Source organism: Pimephales promelas, chromosome 1 (genome assembly GCF_988280905.1).
Source record: "Pimephales promelas chromosome 1, fPimPro1.hap1.1, whole genome shotgun sequence".
Lineage (NCBI taxonomy): Eukaryota > Metazoa > Chordata > Actinopteri > Cypriniformes > Leuciscidae > Pimephales > Pimephales promelas.
The window spans coordinates 36855511-36876105 of record NC_142769.1 but is presented as its reverse complement, the minus strand read 5'-3'; the positions used below and the strand labels follow the sequence as shown (position 1 = coordinate 36876105).

The window sequence follows — 20595 nt, the reverse complement described above, 5'->3', positions numbered from 1 at the left end:
ACATGACAACAATGAGATGCCTATTCATCAGCGCGCTCACACTCTCCATGTGACGTTCACAAGTGATAGTGACGCGCACAAACGAGCGATTCCATTTCCAGACAGATTTTCCAAGAATACGTTCGTTGAAATTAAGGTGGGAAAATGGACCCGTGTGACTGTTCTAAAAGTAAGTACATAATTCAAATATAAATATGTATGTAATTTAAGCAATGCTAGCAAGAAATGCGGTCTGTGATGTGGAAATGTCTGTCTGTTGAAGCTGGATCTTGTAACTGCGGACAAAACTGCAAATGCACCAACTGCGCGTGCGCAGATAGCAAGAAAAGTGAGTCGAATAACTAACGCTTTGGATAATTAAACATCTCTTCACCCAGAGATAGTTCGGCAGAATTAAATCAATTTTGCCCTTTTCGACCCGGTAGGTTGCGGAAGCTGTCCATCTGAATGCAGTAATAAGGGCACGAAGGGATGCGAGAGCGCGCACAAGGATAAGGAGAAATCGTGCGACACAAGCTGCTGCAAATGAAAGGCTGTGATGTGTGCTGTGACACTGTGCTCCTTTAACAATAAAAGCAATTCTATCGTGTACTCATGCATTTGTTGTGCTTATGTCGTTTCTTATCCACACAGTAGGATCCACTCATGAACACACAGGAAATCATGTCTAAATGGTAAGAACCGAGCAGATTGCTGCAAACCTCAGAAAACGAATTTGAAAAATTCTCACACATTTCTTTCTCTTGCATGGTGCTATGCTGCTTACCAACATTTGAATGCATGTAAGGTGTGTGGTTTCTGGTTTAGTAACCTAGATCAAGGTAGTTCAAACATTTGATGTCATGGACCTCCAAAAATGATGAATTAATGGGTCCATTCCTAAAATTTTAATTAATGGGTTTTTTTATACAGTTTCTATTTGACACTGAGTGACAAGAAAAAAGCAAAAATACAAAGTGTCATTTTTTTCCAGGAACATCAACCCAGATATTTATTTATTTAATTATAAATCCAAATGAGGATGTTTTGTTGTATTACATTATCGATCTCATGAGTTTTCTGACCTTAGAAATAAATAGCTTCAAATTGTAAATAAAATAATAATGAAAAAAGAATACTGGAACATTTAGTGAATAGGAGTGACAGTTGGAAATAAAGGTAGGTAATGATTAAAAAAAAAAAACATTCTTGGGTGATAACGTAAGTAAGAACAAAAGCATAAACTGAGACAGGAAATGGTGTTTTAAAAACTAAAAGAACTAACTAACATGCCTACGTTACTCATGTTGTCAGTTAACAGTTCGTTTGTTTCCATGTTCGTTTCCTATCATGATTAAGAGCGTCACATTAGCCACGCCTCTGTAATGTGACGAGCCAATGATATTACCGCACACACTGTCACGCAGAAGAGCTTGAAGATACGCTGTCAAATGACTGGCGTGTTTATATTTCATTTGTTTACACGGTCGCGAATTATGTTATGGACGCTTTTGTAGTTTGAGTGTGTAGCAAATGTCTGTATGACCTTTCTAGTCGGAAACCACAACAGTATTTTTCATGTTGTCATCATAGCGGCCATCACACGTCTTTGTCTGCGGAAGTAGTTTTGTTCTCCATTGTCCCATAAGATAATAACGTTTATTTTGACTTAAATGGGCCGTGAATTGAAAGGTATGACGAACTCTTTTATCATTATTATACGTTATAACGTGCCAAGAATGAATGCGCCCTATTTGTAATAGACTGTCCCAGGGTCAGTGACCGAGCACATGCCGGTCAGTATGTTTGGATTTGGACGCCTCTCCGCAGAGGGGAAAATCGGAATCGCGTCGGGAGTTGTGTTTTTCTCAATGCTCATGTCCAGAACATTGATCTCGGAGCGGGTTGACATAGGCACGCGCGCTTCGCTGTTTCGTGTTCAGTTTCTCCTCTTCATCAACTCCCTGCTACTCCTCGGCTCGCTCTACATCTGGAAACGCGTGGGGAGGCGGCTGTGCGGAACCAGAGGTGCTCCTTCTGTCCCGCAGAGATGTTGGCGTCTTCTTGTCCTGCTCTTTCTCACTCTCGTGCACGGGAGCTACCTATGCATGTTTTTCCTCGTGGATACAGAGCCACACTGGTTTTCAATTTTGAGTTTCTCCTGTTTGGGGATTTATGTCATCCTACTGTTCTTCCTGTTTGTTTTTGGCTGCCTAAACCGCCTTCGAGGGCTTCTCTCCCGGAGGCGAGGTGAAGAGGATGCGGTCGCGAGCGCATCAGCCAGCCAGACAGTGTTGGCATTGATAGTAACAGCAATTCTGGCTGTGTACGGTTTGGTAAATGCAGCCCAACCTCCACGAATAATTGAGGTGGAGATACCAGTAGAGAAGCTGCCCGAGTCTTTGGACGGGCTCAGGTTGGTGCTTCTGTCCGACATACATCTTGGACCTACAGTAGGCCGCTCCAAACTGCAGCGTATTGTGAATATGGTGAATGAGCTGAACCCAGGTAACTCCATCATGTATCAGATTAATGTTTGAAATATTAAAGGGAGAGCTACTCACCACTCATAATCAGTTACTCACCGCTCATGTTATTCCAACCACATGATTTTCATTCTTCTGTGGAACATAAAAGAAGATATTTTGAAGAAAGTTGGTAAACAGTTTTGGTTCCTACTGACTTGAATTGTTTTTTTTTTATTTTTGGTTTATTGATTCATACAATGAAAGTCAATGGGAACCAAAACTATTTGTTTACCAGCATTCTTCAAAATATCTTAATGTTCAACAGAAGACAGATTAGCAATCGGAATGAGGGTGAGCAAATGATAACAGAATGTTTCATTTTTGGGTGGATTATCGCTTTAACATATTTGACATTTAATTGCACTCTTTGTTGCTGTAGATGTAGTGGTGATTGTCGGTGACCTGACGGACTCTCAGGTAACTCGATTAAGGAGCGCTGCAGAACCACTGGGACAGATGAGAGCTCGGCTCGGCTCGTATTTTGCTACAGGTCAGTCCTTGTGGCTGAATGACATAAAAGGAAATGATCATTTATAATAACTAAAATGTTTAAAATAAATGTTTTTGTGCACATTTTGGCATGCATTTTTGTGACTTTCAGGCAATCATGACTATTACACAGCTGATGTTGAAGGTTGGTTTGAGCTCTTGCGTTCAATGGGGATTGAGTCTCTTCACAACAGCAATGTGAAAGTGTTCCACCCAGAACGGACTCAAGACTGGATTTGCCTTGCCGGCATTGATGACCTTGAGGCCCGCATGTTACGGTCAGTCCACAGTGTTAATAATCTCAGGCTCATTTGAATGTATGCAAATCTGGTGCATGTGCTTTGCACTAGGCTCATGTCAGTAGTGTTGTTTTGGTTATAGATACCCAGGCCATGGCATGGATGTTGAGAAAGCTCTTAGTGGCTGCAGTGCAGAGAGCCCTATTATTCTTCTTGCACATCAGCCTCATGCTGCCAAACAGGCCCTCCAGCAACGACCAGACATCAGCCTGGTACTCTCAGGTATGTAAATATCAGCTAAAATATTGTGGTCTTATAAATGCCTATTTAAGTGAAAATTTAGGAGCATACTGCTTTTGTCCTCTACTGACCAATTAAATACGATTTTGCGTTTGTGTAGGTCACACACATGCTGGTCAGCTGTTCCCCCTCACCATCCTGGCATTCCTGATGAATCCATTTTTCTGTGGACTCTACCGTGTCTCTGAACACACCATGGTCTACGTGACCCCTGGAACCGGTTATTATGGCATTCCAATGAGAATTGCAAGCCGTTCAGAAATCACAAACATTATACTGAAACGTGCTTGAGAGCACTCACAGTGCAGGGATCAAACACATTCTCATCGATACATATTCATTACCCTGCATGCTGTCACACAATTAAACATGCATTGCATAGCAATGTAATTCTGAGATACATCAGTCACATATACAAGTCTGTTCAAGTTTGCGCTGATTTACTTGAACACCATATTCTCTACTATTCAAGTGACACACTTAGAAGTTTTAGTTTGTCATTTTAATGTGTGGTATTGTTTGCCAAATTCAGGAACTTTATCATGAAAATATATTCACGTTCCAAAGTGCCAGTTTTTTAAAAATTACTTTGTATGTATTTTGACCATTTCACCCTTTTAATCACAGATCATTTCACACACTACAGCAAAGCATCGGCCTCAGAATTTATCTTTTCTACATATTTTATCCAGTAAAAAAGCCTTCATATTACAAAGATGTTTTTATATATTTGCAAATGTACTGACTGAATACAAAACCATCAACACTTGTGCAATGAAAAAAAATAAAAGATAAGAAAATATATTTGCAACTGAAGATATTGTATTTAATTTATACTACATTGTAACACAATTGTAGACATTTTAATAAGCAGTGAAATACATTTTACAGTTGTATTTTTCTCAAAACAAAACAAAATCATTAAGATCCTGGCAAACAAGTCTATTTCTCAGGTGGAGGAGCTTTTCTCTTCACAGCCCTCGTCAGCGCTTGCTGTACCACCGGATAGAGTTTGTGACAGCCTTCAAGGCAGGTTCTCACAGCATCAGTCAGTGTGTCTTCCCGCATCTCCCCGTCCGCATTCAGACCAGACACTTGATTCAGATTGGGAAGCAGAGCCACGGTGACGCATCCCCGATTCTCCCCGTATCCATCCTGCCAGCTCCCACACTCCTCTGAGTGTGATGGGTCAACGAGGCACGTGTTTCCATTCTGCCGCAGCGCACAACCTAACACCAAATCATACATTTCAATGCCGCCATCCGCCAGGGCCAAAGAGGCGCAGCTCATCGCATGTGCAAGAATCGAGCCGTCATTCTCCAGAACGATGACATTAACCTCAATCTGCGAGCGTGGGTATCTGTGGAGGCAAACTCCTGGCTGCAAACTCTCGAGCAGAGTCGTGGACAGATCTCGTTCCTCGTTGCCTTGGATCCAGGCACCCCGTTTCATACAGGAAAAAGGCGCGAGCCTGAAGTCGCAAACGAGGCGACCGGTTTTCATGTCTGTTTCGTCCTTACGTTCAATTTCTCTCGGTCCATACACCGAGCATATGATCTTGGTGTTTCCAGCCTCGAGGTACGCAGAGCCCTTCGCCTGGCTGATCAGCCCGCAGCGCGCAAACACTGGCCGCACGTCTCCATTCCCTCGGACGCCCTCCCTGTTGCTGGCCTCGGGAACTTTGTCTGGGGAAAGAAAGAGCAGCGGGGACTGCGACTCCTCCGGTCCACGGATACGTCTTGAATCAAACGGCATTTTCAATAAACCCACGTGTTTATTGAAACAACTGTTCAGGAGCGAAACCGTCCAGTTCTTGTTCTATGAATCAAATGCATGGGACAGGACACTGATGGTTTTGCTCTACCGCCATCTTTCGCATAGGCGTGATATGACATACATTTTCAAAAACCGCCTCACACAAATGTAACACCACTGAGTTTGTTTGTGAAGTTCTATTTCTTTGAACTTTCTATGTTCTTTGTTTAAATAGTTTCAATTTGCTTTGTAGAGCGCCACATCCATTTCTATTGATAGCTTCATATTTCTAGATTTTTTAAAATCCGAATTATAGTAGGCTATGCAGTGAATACTTGCTATTTAATTTATTTCAAAAAGAAAGAAATGTAAATTACGCGAAAAAGTATAAGGTCAGGTCACACATAAACAAACTCTGATTTGACCCTTCAAAGAGACACGTGCCTGAGCGCTGCAAATGAATATTTGCTCAAAGTGTTCGAACAGGGTCGCAAGACGAGCTCTAATTGAATTTAGCCGCAGTGTTTCTCGTTAGAAAATAATACCGTCCTGACGTGAATTCCCGCTATTCTCGACTAAACGCAACTCTCGTTTGATAAGGCAGTGGTCGCTCCTGTGTGAAATCAGAAGCACATTCCTATTAACATGGGTCAGTAGAGGAGCCATCATTTCGGAACCCAACGTTTCAAACGCTAGCAAGGCTTTACAATATTTCTCACCTTGGGATGACATTTCTAAGGGGTCTTACTTGGGACAGCCAACAGTGTTTTTACCGCAGACAAGTGCGGATGCATTGGGCTCATAAGGCTCCATTATTACAGAGAGAAGCTTTTTGCATTGTTTTTGTCTTTATACGTACTGAGCATGGAGGAACTGGCCCGGGAGAGTATTCGCAGCATCAGTCTGCTATCCAAACCTGCGCGGGGTTCGGACGTCCCGCGGCTGGGCTCATTTGGGGCCATTTTCATCATGCTTAAATCTGCCCTCGGCGCGGGACTCCTTAACTTTCCATGGGCTTTTGAAAAGGCCGGCGGCGTGAGCACAGCCATCAGTGTGGAGATGGTGCGTTTTAACATCCGAACAAATATTCTTAGGCTAATTAGGCTATTTAGGGTACTTGCACAGGTATAATCCTAAAAAACAAAACAAAAACTTGTCAGCTAAACTAACTGAGTGACCAGCTAAGACCAAGCTAAGGCTGGTTTGTAATAGCAGTAGATAGCAAAGTAGAATTTTGGATTAAGATTTAATATAAAGATTAGGCTACTTGTATATTAAAGCATGTTACATATGCGAACATATTTTGAAATGTACAAATGCATCGTTTAGATTATTCTGTCTGTATCTTTTAACATTTGGGTGAGAATGTAATTCTGCTCTTCACAATGTGCCACTAATGAAATGAAAGGCGGTAGGTATTTTAAAGAAACAAACAGCTTTTAATGTTCATGCAACCCTTTAGCAAAAGAAACAACCCACATAAAGTCTTACTCGGAAGTGCTAATGTGGATACAGCTGAAAAAGAAGGTGTAGATTGTGGGGTTTAAAGCTCTTTCTCCCTTTCTCAGGTGTCTCTGGTATTTCTGATAAGTGGGTTGGTCATTCTTGGCTATGCCTCATCAATCAGTCGGCAGAACACGTATCACGATGTGGTGCGAGATGTGTGCGGACAGAGGATCGGCCATCTGTGCGAGATCTGCTTTGTTTTCAACCTCTTCATGATCTCTGTGGCCTTTTTGGTGGTGGTGCAGGATCAGCTGGATAAATGTAAGTTGTATGTGTGTGGTTCAATATGAGTCATTATGTTTCAGAGTGAGGAACTGTAACAGACAAATGTGTATATACACATGACAATGAAACAAAGAGATATTTATCCCCTTGTTTGTGTGTTTCAGTGTGTCTGTCTCTGTATGAGACGGTGACGGGAAACACAGAAGGAGAGATGCCATATCATTGGTACACAGATCACCGTTTTGCACTCTTTCTCATGTGCTTCATCATCATCCTTCCACTCTCTATTCCCAAAGAGATCGGCATCCAGAAATACACCAGGTGCGTTGAATGCTGACACACACATCTGTGACTCCCTAAATATTTTTATACCAAATAATACCATCATCAACCACTGGTCTGAGTGAGAAGGACTGCATAGTTCCTTTGGTCTTCCACTTCTGTCCCACTTAGTAGAGCTGCTGTATCTATCATTATCTCTAATCTCTTAATGTTTCTTTATGTTTTTTTGCCAGCGTATTAGGAACTCTGGCTGCTACATACCTGAGTGTAGCTGTAATTGCAAAGTATTATTCAAAAGATGAGGACACAGCAGACCTCACACCAGTGCATAATCAAGGGTGAGTTTAGTTATGTACATGTTTGTCGTTAAGTTGTGTGTGTGGATGCATACATTGTTCATATCAGTGGTTTATTTGCGTTCTTGTGTTTGTAATAGATTGGACTCATTGGCCTCCATGTTCAGTGTGGTTCCCACCATCTGTTTTGGTTTCCAGGTCAGATTCTATTTATTTCTTTACATCACTGGTGCACTATTTGCAACTTTCTCTGTTGTATTTTTGACCATTAGGATTGCTCAAAGCTCACACACTGTAATCATTATTTACATTACAGTGTCATGAAGCTAGTATTGCAATCTACAGCAGCATGGAAAACAAAAGTATTACACATTGGGTTTTCATCTCAGTCACATCTATGATTTTCTGCCTGCTTATTTATACTCTCACAGGTGAGTCAAATCACTATACTCTATATGCACATTTTTGTAGAGCATTAGTTACCTGTATTATCTTAAACCGAGAGACTGACACTTGGTTGCAATATGGCAGGTGTGTTTGGTTTTCTTACATTTGGGCGGGAAGTAGCCTCAGATATCCTGATGTCATATCCTGGAAATGATGTAGTGATGATTATTGCTAGGCTGCTGTTTGGGATTTCGATCATCACCATCTACCCTATAATTTTGCTTTTGGGAAGGTACTGTAAACTACAATTAGATATAAAAATCTCGCTTTGCATACACATACTCATGAGTCAATGTCTTGTTCACAGGTCAGTGATTCTAACACAAATATTGCGCTTTTGGGAAAGACGGGCCATAATGACGTCTGTGTTTGAGAGTCGGTGCCGTCTGATACTAACACTTCTCTGGATCATCGTGACTCTTCTCATCGCCATCTGTGTACCAGACATGAGTGAGGTCATCAGCGTAATCGGGGGAATTAGTGCCTTCTTTATATTTATCTTTCCTGGTGAGACACACACTCAATGGAACAATCACAATGTCACCAATTCACAAGCATGCTCACATACTCTAGTCTACCATTCAAAAGTTTGGGGTTGGTGAGATTTCTTAATGTTTTTGAAATAATGCTCACCAAGGCTGCATTTATTGGATAATAAATACAGTAAAAACGGTTATATTGTGAAATATTATTAAAATAACCTTTCTATTAAATGCATTTTAAAATGTAGTGTACTCGTGTGATGGCAAAGCTGAATTTTCAGCATCATTACTCCTGTCTTCAATGTCACATGATCCTTTAGAAATCATTCTGATACACTGATTTGTAGCTCAAGAAACATATCTTTATTTTGTATTATCCTCAATGTCAATAATATTGAGGTTATTGAATGTTTTTAGGGAAACCACAGATTTTTCGATTAATTTAAAGCATGTATTTGAAATAGAAGTCACAAATAGACCATAAAATTGCATTGACCAAGCTGACTTTTTTGCAGGACTGTGCCTTATTTTTGCCATGCAGACAGAACCTGTAAATGCCAGGATGAGGTGCGTAACATCTATCTTCTTATGTGTAAAGAAACCAGAGGAAACAGTCAGGAAAATTAAATTGATGTCACTATATTATTTTTCATCATAAATTGATGGTACTTCTAAGCATTGAATTAAATAACTTTCTCTTTCTTTTACACACTTTCCCTATATAATTTTGTTTCTTTCAGAATCTTCTCGACAGGTTGGGGTGTGGTGACTGTCATTACTGGAGCTTTTATATTTGGCCAGAGCACAACTATAGCAGTTATGGAGTTGATGCACAAGTTTTAATCTTCTTCATCATCATAATTTGCAATATCCTTGCCTCAGAAAAAGGTCTATACATTTGATTGATGGATGATAAACATTATGATACTTCAAACTGAGAATGAGAGGCAACTACATACCATTTGAAGAAAATGTCTTCACAGTACTGTTGCTGATCAGTTTTATTTATTTATTATTTTTTTTGTGGCTAAGTCATGATTTTTGCTCATATATACTGTATTATATTGTGTAGGTTTGGACAGAAATAATTTTTTAATGCTTTTTATGGAATGACTGTAAACTATTTGGATAATAATGGAGAGTATGAATGCAAATGTTCAACACAGTAATTCTTTATATTTGTAATAACTTATTAAAGTGAATTAACCTTTTACCTAAATGTGAGTGAAATTGAATAAACTATGAAGATAAAACACATTTACATGTCTGTAGGGTGCCATATTGTAGGCTACTGTAATCAAGAGTTAAAAAAATAGGCTTTAAAAGTAGGTTCAAATGTGTGTCAAGTTTCGTAGGACAAAAGGATGGTTAAAAAATGGTGGTAAAAAAAGGAATTCAGAGGGTGCGGTAAGAAAACTGATATGAATCCGAAACACATGAGGTCACATGACTGGGAACCGGAAGTAACCTTAGCCGTTGTGCTGAATGTTTCAAGCGCAGCGCTGAAACCTCTTAACCTATTTCGAAGAAAACGGGTACAATAAATGTTTCGATAATTGTTGATCTATGTTGCTTATACGAACCGATTGACAGCCGTATGACTCTCTCATGGATGACGTGTGTTGATAGCTTCTGAGGGTGAAGTGGTAGTTATTGATTGAATTAGCAGGTTAGCCGAGCTCCATCATGACAGTGGCGGTGTTTTTCGGCTGTACGTTCATCGCTTTCGGCCCGGCCATCAGTTTGTTTCTGTTTACAATCGCCCGGGACCCGCTGCGTGTGATCTTCCTCATAGCAGGGTGAGTATCAGGGCAGATATGGGCTGAAAGTCCCGTGATATACAGCACTTCATCTGGGCTGAGAACTGCCCTTCACATCTGCTGCTTTTGTGAAATCACTAGGATCTCGAGCTCATTGGGAATACTATTAAAAACTTTTAACGAATGAATGAAGGAGTTTTGAAATCTTATATGTTTAAAGGAATAGTTAACCAAATAATACACTATTGTTCAAAAGTTTGAGATTTAGTTTTTATAGAAATTAATACTTTTATTCAGCATTACATTGTTCCAAATATTTCACAGTTTACTGTATTTGTGATAGAATAAATGCATCCTTGTGTTGTGAGCATAAGAGACTTCTTACATAAACCTCGTAACGTTACCTACCCCAAACTTTTGAACAGTAGCATGGGTTCAGAACAACAGGGTGAGTGGCTGTGCTGCGCCTTCAAGAGCGTTAACAACCAATGGAATGGGGAAGCCCTGCAGTGTTTGTAAGATGATTGTGTTTGTTTTAATTTAGGGCGTTCTTCTGGCTGGTGTCTTTGCTGCTGTCTTCTCTTGTGTGGTTCATCACAGTTCAGATCAGCAACAAGAACAGTGCCACTCAGCAGAGAGGGCTGCTCATTTTTGGAGTCGTGCTGTCTGTTCTGCTTCAGGAGGCGTTCAGATATGGTTACTACAGATTGCTGAAGTAAGAATTTACCATCCATTTTCCTTGTTTGAAATGAGATGCATAATCAGTAAGCCTAAATATATCGATTTCTTGAGCGTTGACTGCATTGATATGACATTTAAAGGAGTAGTTCACTTTAAAAAAAAAAAAACTTTTGCTGATAATTTACTCATCCCCAATGTCATCTAAGATGTCCATGTCTTTCTTTCTTCAGTTGAAAAGAATTTTTTTGATGAAAACATTCCAGCATTTTTCTCTATATTATGCACTTTACTGGACACCAAGGTCAAGGCCAAGGACACCAAGGTCAAGATTCAAGGTCCAAAAGACATTTTCAGTGCAAACTGTTGAAAGGGCTTTAAACGATTCCAGACGATGAATAATGGTCTTATCAAGCAAAAAACGATCGCTCATTTAAAAAAAAAAAGTTTAAGTTTATCAAAATGAACATATTTTTTCTAAGTCAATTCGTTCATTTTGTTCACTCGAAAAAAGATTTGATCATTTTGATGAACAAGTTCGAACAGGAGAGTCACTAACGTGCATCACAGAACAGAGCAAGGCGACCATTTGAGCTTATAAAACTTAAACTTTGTGATTTTTTTTTTTGTGAAAAAAAAAATAGTGATCGTTTCGCTTGATAAGACACTTATTCATCGTCTGGAATCGTTTAAAGCCCTTTGAACAGTTTACAGTTTGCACTGAAACTGTCTTTTGGACCTTGAACTGTTTGGTCCCCACTGAAGTGCATTATATGGAGAAAAATGCTGGAATGTTTTCATCAAATCCTTAATTTCTTTTCGACTGAAGAAAGAATGACATGGATCTCTTGGATGACATGGGGGTGAGTAAATTATCAGCAAACGTTTTTTTTAAAAGTGATCTATTCCTTTAAGTGGCATGGCATGTTTTGTATTTAAGTTTTGGTGTCATTTATATGCTTAATACACATTTGAATGTACAGTCTTTGTCTTCTGTGAGAATGGAAGCAAAAATATTGATAACTCATATTGCACTAGATAGATTTTTGCCTAATCAAATGCTCTCTAGAATGAAAGTGTCCCTCCTCTGCAACTGACCAAGAAGTATTAAATTATGGTGCATGGCTATGACTTAACTTAAACATAATTGCTTGTCTTGGAAAAATCAAAACCTCACAAAAAATGTAAATGAAAGACTACCATTCAAAAGTTTGGGGTCCGTAATAAAAAAAAAAGTTTTTGAAAGAAGTCTCTTATGCTCACCAAGGCTTCATTTGTTTGGTCAAAAATGCACTAAAAAGAGTGATATTGTGAAATATTATTATCATTTAAATTAAAATAACATTTTTACCTGTGATGGCAAAGCTGAGTTTTCAGTAGTCATTACAGTGCGTGCAGAATTATTAGGCACGTAGATTTTTCTGATACTTTTTTTGCCAGTCACATTTTACGAATTTAAAACCACATTAATCTCAATAACTACTATTAAATTTGTATTTAATGATTTATAATTGATCATGATGGCTAGAAATGGAAAATGAAATGAATGGAATAAGCCAAAAAAGAGATTTCACTCACACTGAAAAGTCAAAAATTATTAAATGCCCATGAGAAGGATGCAATACTAATGCAATACTAGAAATTGCAGTTGGACAGTGAAATGCACATTGGTTCAGCAGAGTGAGACAAAAACAGGTGGAGAAGAAAAGACACATTAACCGCAAAAGAAGTCTTAAGTGTCACATCATGATCCCTCAGAAATCATTTTAATAAGCTTTGATGCTCAAGAAACATTGCTTATCAATATTTTTGTTGAAACCATGATGCATGTTTGTAGGATAATTTGATTGATAAAATTCAAAAGAACAGTGTTTATTTTGATTTATTAATTAAAGCATTAATTTCTCAAAAAAATTCCACGTCAGGTTTCATGGATTATTTAATAAACTAAAATGTCAGTGATGGGTATTCAGTGTTGGTGTTGTGTAGGAGGGTCACGGTGGTTGTTAACATGTGTTATTGTATCTCTCAGGAAAGCAAATGAAGGCCTGTTGGCGCTCAGTCAGGAGGACACAATGCCCATCTCCATGCGGCAGCTAGCTTATGGTGAACATTCATCATCACATGCTTCTCCTAGTAGTGCAATCTACAGCCGATGTTTGTTTGTTTAATTCTGTGTGTCACTGGTTTGCAGTATCAGGTCTGGGCTTTGGCTTCATGAGTGGTGCGTTCTCTGTGGTCAACATACTCTCAGACTCCTTGGGTCCAGGAACTGTCGGTATTCATGGTGACCCTCAGCATTACTTCATATCCTCAGGTAATGAGATGCCAGTTGGTGATTAAACCCATAAATTCATATCCAGTGTGACTCAGACGTTCATGGTGTGCTTTTCCTCCTCAGCTTTTATGACACTGGCCATTATCTTGCTGCATATGTTCTGGGGGGTTGTTTTCTTCGAGGCGTGTGAGAAACAGAGATGGTGGGCTCTTGGAGCTGTGGTCATCAGTCATCTTATAGTATCATGCCTGGTAAGTCAACACGTATCATACAAAAAATTTTTGTCAGCTGAACCCCTATGATGTTAAATATTTACTTGAAGTATCCCCTGAGATTTTAAGTTAATATTTCAATATAATTAACGTCACATTCACATGTTCATTGTTTATTTTCTGATGTTGGTTACTGGTCACATTCCATGCATGTAAACATAAGACTTTTTTAGTTAGTGTTGTGTTATTTTAGTTTTATTATAGTTTAATAATGAATTGGCTTTAATTGTACTTTTCATGTTAATTTTAGTTTTATTTTATTTTCATTTTTATATATTGCCATGTAGGTTCAATTTATGTTCAATTTAGTTTTAGTTAGTAGTTAGTTCTAGTTAGGGCTGGGCGATATGGCCAAAAAATCATATCTCGATATTTTTTGGTCAAATGGCGATATACGATATATATCTCGGTACTTTCTACGTTTTCTATTTAGATAAAGAAAATCTTTATATTTAAAAAAAAAAAAAAATAAAAAAAAAATATATATATATATATATATATATATATTCACATTCGGCCCAATGATATCCTACAAACAATGTTGATATTGAAGGATATGGAAACAAATATAATATAGGCTATGCAATATATTATGTGCAAAAAGCTTTTGTTTTTATATTGACTAAAAGCTCAACTAAAAATGAAAATAAAAACAAAAACAAAAGCACAAACTAATTATATTAGCCTGCATTTGATTACCCCATTATAATCACTTTCATTAAAAATATATACTTGTAGGTTTAAAATTCCACATATGGCACATTTATTTTCTCCAACAACAAATATTTTAGCAATATGTTTATTTTAGTCAGAATTATTGCGTACTACGTAGTACTATTCACGCGCATGCGCGCGCCGGCGCTCGTTCAAGGAAGCATGAACTTTAGCGGAGATTTATGGAGCGAAGTATTTGCCTAAACCTCACACACAAACAAAACGTGTTTTACTCACACCCAATGATTCACAAACAAACTCAGTGTGGTTTGTAAATACAAAACATCACTCACAAACTAATGCATATTGTTCTGCAAATAAAAAACGTACCTATCAAACAAATACAGTATGTTTTACATATACATAGAAACGTATTTCTTCAATGACCAAAATATCCTGCAAGTACAAACTAAAATCTTTGAAAGTACAAAACAAAATTCTACACGTACAAAACAAAATTCTACAAGTACAAAGCAAAATTCTACAAGTACAAAGCAAAATTCTACAAAATTCTACAAGTACAAAGCAAAATTCTACAAGTACAAAGCAAAATTCTACAAGTACAAAACAAAATTCTACAAGTACAAAACAGAATTCTACAAGTACGAAAAACTGTCACGTGACTTTTGCCACTATTTTTCCGCGTCCGGGCAGAATCAGATTTTCTCACAAATACAGTGGAACAACTTCCTCTTCTAGAACAGTAGATGGCGCTAAGATAAGGGATCAATTTGCTCGCCTTTGCCCATGGGAAAATGAGCGGTGAACAGGTGTGTTTCTGTCTAACTTTATCTATAATTAACCTTATTGAGGTTTTGGAAAATGTTTATTATATAGACAGAAATCCACATTAGCACTTAGTAGTAACGTACTCCACTCTAGGATAAGGGAATCTATAAGCTGAAAGCTGCCATCATGTTGCTTTTACTTTTTGTAAAAATGTTTCATTTACTGAATGACTCTATTTCTTTCGTTCTCCGTAAATTAATGAGAATTAATTTCATTTAATTGAAAGGGTCCCACTTATTCATTAATTTTGTTGGAATTCAGTCAGCGTAACTGTTAATGTAATAAAATAATGAATGAACAAATCAAACAATATACAGTTGTTTCTTCCCTGTGATGTATTGTCCAAATTATTATTTTGGACAGACAAATGAAACCCTCCTTTCAATTAAATTAAATGTTTTCATTATTAAGAACGAAACGAAAGTAATAGATTCGTTCAGTGTATACATAATCACTACTTTAGTCATTTCACACGCGTCTTGTAGGCTAGATTATTAATCCTGGCGCGTTCACGGCGAAGATCGCGAGTCAGCATTGTCAACTTCATGTTTTCAGCCGACACACTGACAAAGATACACTTGTTTATTAATAAACAATTAAAATATCTTCTTGCTATATTTTACATAGCCTATTCATAATCTGTTGCCGGTTCTTTGTGACAGCTTTAAGGTGCTTTATTGGCAGTGCCACCCTACATGTTACACGCGTCACCACCGCACCCACCAGAATAGCCCAGTTTAGTAAACAGATTTAGATGGCCACAATTCTTACACTTCTAAAAGGCAATTCAATGCGGATGTCATCCCTCAGATTGAGTAGCTAATGTAATGGAATAAGTTACAAATGACATTTTGGGGCATTTATTCTGTAACGAAATACGTTTTCCCAACACTGCCTACTGAGGAAAGTGAGCGGTGAACGGTGTGTTTCTGTATTACTTTATATAATTAACCTTATTGAGGTTTTCTTTTGCAAAATGTTAATTATTTCTTGACAAAAATCCATACCGCTATTAGCACTTCACTCTCTCTAGGGGAATCTAGGCTGAAATCTATGTCATATGTTGCTTTAAAAAATAATATTAATAATCTCTACATAAGACGCGTGTGAAATGACTAAATTAGTGAATATGTTCACTGAACGAATCTATTACTTTCGTTCTCCATACATTAATGAGACCATTTAATTTAATTGAAAGGAGGGTTTCATTTGTCTGTCCAAAATAATAATTTGGACAATACATCACAAGGAAGAAACAACTGTAGGCCTATATTGTTTTGTTCATTCATTATTTTATTACATTAACAGTTACGCTGACTGAATTCCAACTAAATTAATGAATAAGTGGGACCCTTTCAATTAAATGAAATTAATTCTCATTAATTTACGGAGAACGAAAGAAATAGAGTCATTCAGTAAATGAAACATTTTTACAAAAAGTAAAAGCAACATGATGGCAGCTTTCAGCTTATAGATTCCCTTATCCTAGAGTGGAGTTCGTTACTACTAAGTGCTAATGTGGATTTCTGTCTATATAATAAACATTTTCCAAAACCTCAATAAGGTTAATTATAGATAAAGTTAGACAGAAACACACCTGTTCACCGCTCATTTTCCCATGGGCAAAGGCGAGCAAATTGATCCCTTATCTTAGCGCCATCTACTGTTCTAGAAGAGGAAGTTGTTCCACTGTATTTGTGAGAAAATCTGATTCTGCCTGGATGCGGAAAAATAGTGGCAAAAGTCACGTGACAGTTTTTCGTAGTTGTAGAATTCTGTTTTGTAGTTGTAGAATTCTGTTTTGTACTTGTAGAATTTTGCTTTGTACTTGTAGAATTTTGTTTTGTACTTGTCGAATTTTGTTTTGTACTTGTAGAATTTTGTTTTGTACTTTTAAAGATTTTAATTTGTACTTGCAGGATATTTTGGTCATTGAAGAAATACGTTTCTATGTATATGTAAAACATACTGTATTTGTTTGATAGGTACGTTTTTTATTTGCAGAACAATATGCATTAGTTTGTGAGTGATGTTTTGTATTTACAAACCACACTGAGTTTGTTTGTGAATCATTGGGTGTGAGTAGAACACGTTTTGTTTGTGTGTGAGGTTTAGGCACATACGTCGCTCCATAGAGATTCACTTGCAGAAGCTCGTCCTCTTCTGACATGGACATATTTGTTGTGAAATGGACATATTTGCTTTACTTTCTAACATTTACAGATGGAGAATATACCTGTGAAATGTAAGTTGAGCACTGAGGAAAGCACCACATCTCAAACGCATTAAACAGCGCAAGTATATCTGTCAGTCAGCAACAGTGTCTGTCAGAGCATTTGACAGGGCGGCAAGCTGCCTTAAACTTGTTAACTATATTAAAGTGATTTTGACGCAATTAATATAAGCTTGTGTCATGTTTAGGACAAATTGTTCTAGCTACTTGTTCTAGCTACTTTCACTGCAGCAGCTCACACTGCAACCTCCGCTATTTTTCAGATGTGCTCATATCAAACTACTGTATCGATATAAACGGTATTGCCTCATTCCATATCGTTTCAAAAAAATATAACGATACATCGTACATATTCGATATATCGCCCAGCCCTATTTCTAGTTAATAATTTTAGTGCTTTAAACTTCAATGTTGCCTTTGCAATAAACTGAAATAAGTTTGGTTTGGTTAACTAATATTTATATTTTATTTTTTAATTTTAATTAACAGAGATGTTTTTTTAATAGTTTTAGTTAATGATAAAAATGATAATAGTTTTGATTTGTTTAAAAATATTTATATATGGGGCTGCACATATATAAGGTTGTTTTTTATTCAAATTATGAATATTATGTTGTACTAATTCTAATTATAAAAATGAAAATATAAATACATTACAGTTGTAAAGTACAATTGTCCTGTAAAATAAATAAATAAATTGATAATTATAGACCTATTAGATTTTTTACAATGCTAATTTAATAATAATATATATATTTTTTAATTGTGTGAATGTCTAAATAAAGTAGCACACATTGCATGCCCGAAATGCATGTTTAATGCACATACAGAGATGTAGTTGGTGAGAAGCAGCATTTAATGAAGATGAAAACACTGTAAGCTGTACGTTTAACACAGTGCCGCCCGCTCTTCAATCTGAAACATGTAGTGCAACTGACTAAATCACATACTTGCACCAAGCTATATTATGATTTCAGTGTATTTCAATTTGTAGTGCAAGTGCAGCCACATTTAATCTTTAATTTTAGTATTATTAGCTTTTCATCAACTTACGAAACCCTGAACTAATAATGCATTACTCAGTGTATAGCAACAAACACGACTAATACAGCTGACTATCTGATCACAAGTGCATCATGTGAGACATTGGTTGTTTTTTTTTCACCCCCACAGACATTTGTGAACCCACACTATCAAGGCAGTCTGATCCCGACCTACATCATACTGTCTGTCATGGCGGCCTGGGCGTACTTATGTGCTGGAGGATCTTTGAGGAACCTCAAACTCTGCCTTACCTGTAAAGATAAAGACTTCCTGCTGGCCAATCACAGGCCTAGATAACCAATCAACTACAAACAGGACTTTCTCCAAAGACCGGCTCATTTAGCCAGTTGGCCGACGACACGGCCAGCAGCCCTGGACTCTGGCTTATGGTCTAGGTGGTTTGCGTAAGAATGTTTGCCGAATAACAGGAATTTTATGTCTGCAGATCTTGCACTTTCTGTAATTACCTCCTCTTTACTTTTGTTTTCTGTTCTGTACCTCATGTTCTGTGTGAGAGAGACACTGAAACCATGTAAAAGACAGAGATTGTGTGTGTGTGTGTGTGTGTTTTATACTAAAGATTTATGTCTAGAGCTGCTTTCATATGTGATTCTTTCCTCTGTAGCAGATTTTAAATGAGGTCTTGTATAGGTTTGGCATTTAAATAGTTTACTTGTCAGGGTTTCACCATTGTATTTTATGTTTTACTGACCAGTTAGGCTCAAATCATCTGCTAATATCATGTCATGAGTCTTAGAACAGATTTTGAATTGTCTGGAGTATGGCATTGTGCTCTCCTTTTAATTGTATAATCTTTTAAAATATCCTCCTTAACCTTCCCTAGGACAGCAGTTTAATTCCCGTGTATCGCCATCCCAGTGGTACTTAAATGCATTTAAACTGCTTGGGCTTAAATGAGCAATCCAGTGGCCACTCTTAAATAAAACCACTACTCTGAATCTACAGGAATCTTGAAGGATTTTAAAAGTGGAGTCAGTGCAGTGGTTTCTGTTTAGATGTCACTTTTATCGAACTCATGCTTTTAGTTTCCTTTTTAAGATGTATGACATTTTCATTCATAATAAAGTAGGTTGAGCTTGAATGCATTGTAATTGTATTCTTTCTTTCATGTCAATTTTTTTCCCTCCTTCTGGATGTATTTGTGAAACTTTTCTTCTGTCAACAGAGAATCCATAGTAATATATGTAATATATCAACAGTTTTGGTATATATTCCTTTATCATTTTACAGTAAGCTGCATGTATTTTGTTTGGACAACAGGATTGAATGTCGAGAACACTAAGGAGGGAGGGGCTCCATATTCACAAGAATGGGATCATAAACCTCGGTTTGACCAATATTGCAATAAGACTTAGAGAAATTGAAGCCCATATTGTCAATGATCACCAATTTGCATAATGTCCAACAGGTCTCTGTCAACAATAACCCACCCGTATCCTTAAAAAAAAGGTTTATGATCTCTGGCCTATGCAACTACAGCTCGCTGCATCCTGCGAGAAGCCTCTCGCTGCATCCTGCGGTGGACATCCAACCCGGCCCCATCCAAGTGTGACGTCAGAGAAGCTACCACGCCCATGCCCAAATTGGACACATTCTCGTTAACATTTAAAAACAGGAAGAACTATCGAGAAGAGAAGACTAGAAGACGAAGGTAACTGCGAAACAAAATGCACAAAACACACTTGCGGTTTTAGTATAAACACTGTTTAACATAGCCTAATACGAATGAGCTGTATGAGAATGAGATGTTACCTGTTGTAAGCTGCTCTTATCACTTTATTAGTAGTTTGTAATGTGTGCGGCTGATCACTTGACTAGCATGCCTGCTCCGCAATTAGCGCGAAAGCCCGCGATATGTAATACTAAGTAGCTAAACTTAACATTTCATATTTGACATAATTTTTTAGGTCATAAATGTTAAACGAATGACAAAAAATAATCAGGCAAACTAATAGCCATTTTGAACTGAAAATTAGTATAAAAAATAGTAACGTGTAATGTAATAATTAGTTTACTGTCATTGTTGTGAGGGGACAAGAAACATTAACAAAGCCGTTTTCATCATTTTAGGCACATGAGTAATAATGAATGTATACATATTGAGAATATAATACAAATTGTAGTCTTTAGTACAAAGCTAAGTCTTCAGAGGGGAAGAGAAAGTGATGAAGAGACTGAGGAAAAAAGAAAGAGTGAGATGAGAGGTGAGGCTCTCCTCTCCTTTGACAAATAATCTACTGCCCACTGACATGGTTTTAAAGCAATTTCATATCCTTTT

General features: G+C 37.6%; 5 protein-coding genes across 5 annotated transcripts; 4 read left to right on the top strand and 1 right to left on the bottom strand.

The window, feature by feature from the left end:
* The first annotated feature begins 35 nt into the window (after positions 1 to 35).
* Positions 36 to 591, top strand: mtbl (metallothionein-B-like). The gene is made up of 3 exons (XM_039662886.2): positions 36 to 169; positions 263 to 328; positions 426 to 591. The coding sequence occupies exons 1-3, from the start codon at positions 145 to 147 to the stop codon at positions 527 to 529; spliced, it is 195 nt and encodes a 64-aa protein (XP_039518820.2). The 5' UTR covers positions 36 to 144; the 3' UTR covers positions 530 to 591.
* Positions 592 to 1364: 773 nt separating this feature from the next.
* Positions 1365 to 4337, top strand: tmppe (transmembrane protein with metallophosphoesterase domain). The gene is made up of 5 exons (XM_039662837.2): positions 1365 to 2487; positions 2887 to 2997; positions 3109 to 3274; positions 3378 to 3517; positions 3636 to 4337. Exons 1-5 carry the CDS (start codon positions 1770 to 1772, stop codon positions 3824 to 3826), a joined length of 1326 nt encoding a protein of 441 aa, XP_039518771.2. The 5' UTR covers positions 1365 to 1769; the 3' UTR covers positions 3827 to 4337.
* exosc6 (exosome component 6) lies at positions 4118 to 5434 on the bottom strand. The gene has a single exon (XM_039662838.2). The coding sequence runs from the start codon at positions 5288 to 5290 to the stop codon at positions 4478 to 4480; it is 813 nt and encodes a 270-aa protein (XP_039518772.2). The 5' UTR covers positions 5291 to 5434; the 3' UTR covers positions 4118 to 4477.
* An 83-nt stretch (positions 5435 to 5517) lies between these two features.
* Positions 5518 to 9799, top strand: slc38a8b (solute carrier family 38 member 8b). Its single transcript, XM_039662836.2, has 10 exons — positions 5518 to 6352; positions 6859 to 7057; positions 7186 to 7342; positions 7537 to 7641; positions 7740 to 7797; positions 7916 to 8030; positions 8131 to 8278; positions 8354 to 8553; positions 9044 to 9095; positions 9269 to 9799. Exons 1-10 carry the CDS (start codon positions 6155 to 6157, stop codon positions 9369 to 9371), a joined length of 1335 nt encoding a protein of 444 aa, XP_039518770.2. The 5' UTR covers positions 5518 to 6154; the 3' UTR covers positions 9372 to 9799.
* A 187-nt stretch (positions 9800 to 9986) lies between these two features.
* aph1b (aph-1B gamma-secretase subunit) lies at positions 9987 to 18736 on the top strand. Its single transcript, XM_089129584.1, has 6 exons — positions 9987 to 10327; positions 10833 to 11003; positions 12999 to 13072; positions 13161 to 13283; positions 13368 to 13495; positions 18426 to 18736. Exons 1-6 carry the CDS (start codon positions 10215 to 10217, stop codon positions 18591 to 18593), a joined length of 777 nt encoding a protein of 258 aa, XP_088985710.1. The 5' UTR covers positions 9987 to 10214; the 3' UTR covers positions 18594 to 18736.
* The last annotated feature ends 1859 nt before the right edge of the window (positions 18737 to 20595 follow it).